This window comes from Bactrocera tryoni, unplaced genomic scaffold (genome assembly GCF_016617805.1).
Source record: "Bactrocera tryoni isolate S06 unplaced genomic scaffold, CSIRO_BtryS06_freeze2 ctg7180000212422_QRY, whole genome shotgun sequence".
In the NCBI taxonomy this organism is placed as follows: Eukaryota; Metazoa; Arthropoda; class Insecta; order Diptera; family Tephritidae; genus Bactrocera; species Bactrocera tryoni.
The window spans coordinates 1-2,941 of record NW_024394752.1 but is presented as its reverse complement, the minus strand read 5'-3'; the positions used below and the strand labels follow the sequence as shown (position 1 = coordinate 2,941).

The window sequence follows — 2,941 nt, the reverse complement described above, 5'->3', positions numbered from 1 at the left end:
AAGCAAGATTGGATAAGCTACCACAAACATTTATGATCAGTCATTATGTTAGCCAGTATGGAATCTTTAAGAGTGATGATGTTAACATTATTACTTTGAACATGGTTGGTATTAAAGTTCCAGATAAAGCTAACGCAAATGCAACGATCTCTTGATTAAGTATGTTATGTACTAACGTACATATCGGAGCAGTGGGGCAACCCACTCTCCTTTCCTGTATTTCTCCATAATTTTTGAGGCAGATATTATTTACGTGGAGTGACTAAACCTTTTAATAAGGAGCATTTATGCTTAAGCTTTTAGCCAGTATATTACTTTCATTATTCGTAATCGTTTTTAACGCACATGCGTCAAAACAGGTACCTGTCAAGAATAAGTTTACTTATGGCGAGAGAATTATTCTTGAACGCTACAATAATTACATCGATCTTATTTATGCAGCAAGTGAGAAAACTGGAACCTCAATGGAGGAGCTTGCGGCATTTGTAAAAATAGAATCCACCTTTAATCGCAAGGCTTATAATAAGCAATATAAAGCAGCCGGATTATTGGGGCATATACCAAGTACCTGGAGTACTCACAAGAAACTCTATGGTAAACAAATGGGGATCCCCAGAAATGCCGATGTCTATAATGCTCGGGCAAGCTTGTTCATTGGCAGCGCGGCTATTGCAGATGAACGAGCTAAATTAGCTAAAGCTATTGGGACAACTCCTGACAAGATTCAATCAGGTGACTTGTACATTTCTCATATGTATGGGTTCACTCGAGCTGTTAAGATACTCAAAGCAGCACCCGGAACTAAGATTAATAAATTTGTTCGTATAAATTATAAATCCGGTTTAGTGTTCCATAAGAATAATCGTATAATGACTACGACCGAATTCAGGGCTGGCGTTAATGCTAAACTTGAAAGAGAAAAATCACTTTTCCATAATCAAACCAGAGATTATCGTTTGACTAAACTTATCAATAGTTTAGAAGAGCATGGTCAGAGAATTTTTGCCTATAATCAGTAGTTTACGACGGCAATAATGATGGTATGGAGAAATAATTAATTTTTTGGAGCTATGCAGATGCTTAGTGGAAGATCTATACCTTGCGTCATTGATAACTCAGGTGTCTTGCACCCTACTAATGCGCAAGCAATTGTTGTTGCCGTTTTAGACGTACAGCCAGGGCAAAATGGTGATTCACCTTCAGGAAGACTATTGTGGAATAATAAAGTCCAGGCCTTCCTTACACTCGATCTAACCGGGAACATGGTAATAAGTTTCAGTATAACTGACATGTCTCCCACTGCTCATCTTACTGATCAATCAGTTCGCAATATCTTAAATGTTCTATGAATGTTAGGGTTGGGGAAATCCCCAACCCTAACCCTTATGCCGTTTATCCAAAATAAAGGAATCTTATTATGTCAGAACTTAGCGTAACTAACAGCGGTAATAGCGCCTCTCGTTTGTACATGATGGGTGGACGTGAAGAAGCTTCTTTCATCAACTGCGTGGTTGACAGCGTAGATGAATCGCTTCCTATTGAGAAGAAAGTTCATTTCGGTATTTTGGGTCGCCCTATTATTAAAGGCATTCAGAATCAGACTGGTGAAGTCACGGCATATATCCGTCGTGCCGGTGAGATCTCCGAAGTTGAATATAAAATCTATTACCGCACTAACCAGGGTTGGGATACCATTACTCATAAACGTCTGGGTATTCCTATGGAAGTCTCGGAGATCATTGACGAACTGGTTTGGTTGGTTCCTACCTTTGTCTCTGAAACGGTTGATGATGAGGGCAATAGTAATTGCTTTGATCATTTCCTGGCAGAAGAACTTATCGATCGTCTGAAATACTTCCGTAACCATGTAAAGCTTGCGGAACGCTATCGTGCCGCTGCTACGATGGTTCGCTTTGACGACATTTAACTAAACCGCTGGGTGGTTTTATCCACCCAGCCTTATTTTTTTTGTTTAGTTAAAACAGACGAGAGTGGGAATATTCAGTAAAGAGTTTTAACTGGAGAATATAAATGTCATATCAAAGACTATTAGAACTCGAGAAGCTGATTAGTATTTATGACAATGCTTATCACAACCTCGATGTTGAACTTATCTCCGATGAAGAATACAACATTCTTTATCTGGAATGGAAAAACTTACTAAAGTTATTTCCTGACCATGAATCGGCCATTGTTGCAGGGTTTGTCCCGAACTCTGGGAAATTGGTTCCCATCAATGAACCCATGCTTTCTGTCAATAAGTTTAATGACAAAGAGAAGTTTCTCAAGTTAGCTAAACGTTATGGTAAATATACCTACGAAGAGAAACTTGATGGAGTAGGTGTCAGGGTTCTGTATAACCCAGATGGAAGTATTAAGATCGCACATTTACGTGGCGATGGTCGAGGTGGTAAAGACATCACATCTCGTCTTTATCTGGTGAAAGGTATTGTTAAGCAATTACCAAAACCAACTGGTGAAGAAACAGAGGTTACAGGTGAGGTAACCTGTACCGAAGAAGACTTCAAAAACTACTGTACTGAATACGGGTTGGTTGATAAAACAGCTCGAAGTGTTGTGTCCGGATTCCTTCGTCGCGATGAAGAAGCTGAAGACGAAACATTACAACTTCATTTCATTGCATTTCACGCCAGTAAAAATATTCGTGATAAATGCAAAACGTATCCAAAACTGGTTAAGTGGTTTAAAGACCATGGGTTCAATGTACCAAACAATTTTGAAGAGTTCCCTGAACTCAAGCCAGAAAGTGTATTCCCTATTGACGGTGTTGTCATTAAAGACAATAAACTGGAGAATTGGGATAACCAACCAATCACTGGTTATTATAGTTTTGCGGGATGTTTTAAATATCCAACCGATGTTGTCCTCACAAAAGTCACCGGTGTGACCTGGGGGTTAACAACTCAAGGTTTCTTAACGG

The 2,941-nt window shown here is 39.2% G+C and overlaps 1 protein-coding gene across 1 annotated transcript; it reads left to right on the top strand.

Annotated features, from left to right (window-relative positions):
* Positions 1 to 2,031: 2,031 nt before the first annotated feature.
* Positions 2,032 to 2,902, top strand: LOC120779354 (DNA ligase-like; the record flags this gene model as incomplete). Its single annotated transcript, XM_040111550.1, has 1 exon — positions 2,032 to 2,902. A coding segment is annotated over exon 1 (871 nt), but the record flags the coding sequence as incomplete, so codon positions are not given.
* Positions 2,903 to 2,941: the final 39 nt, after the last annotated feature.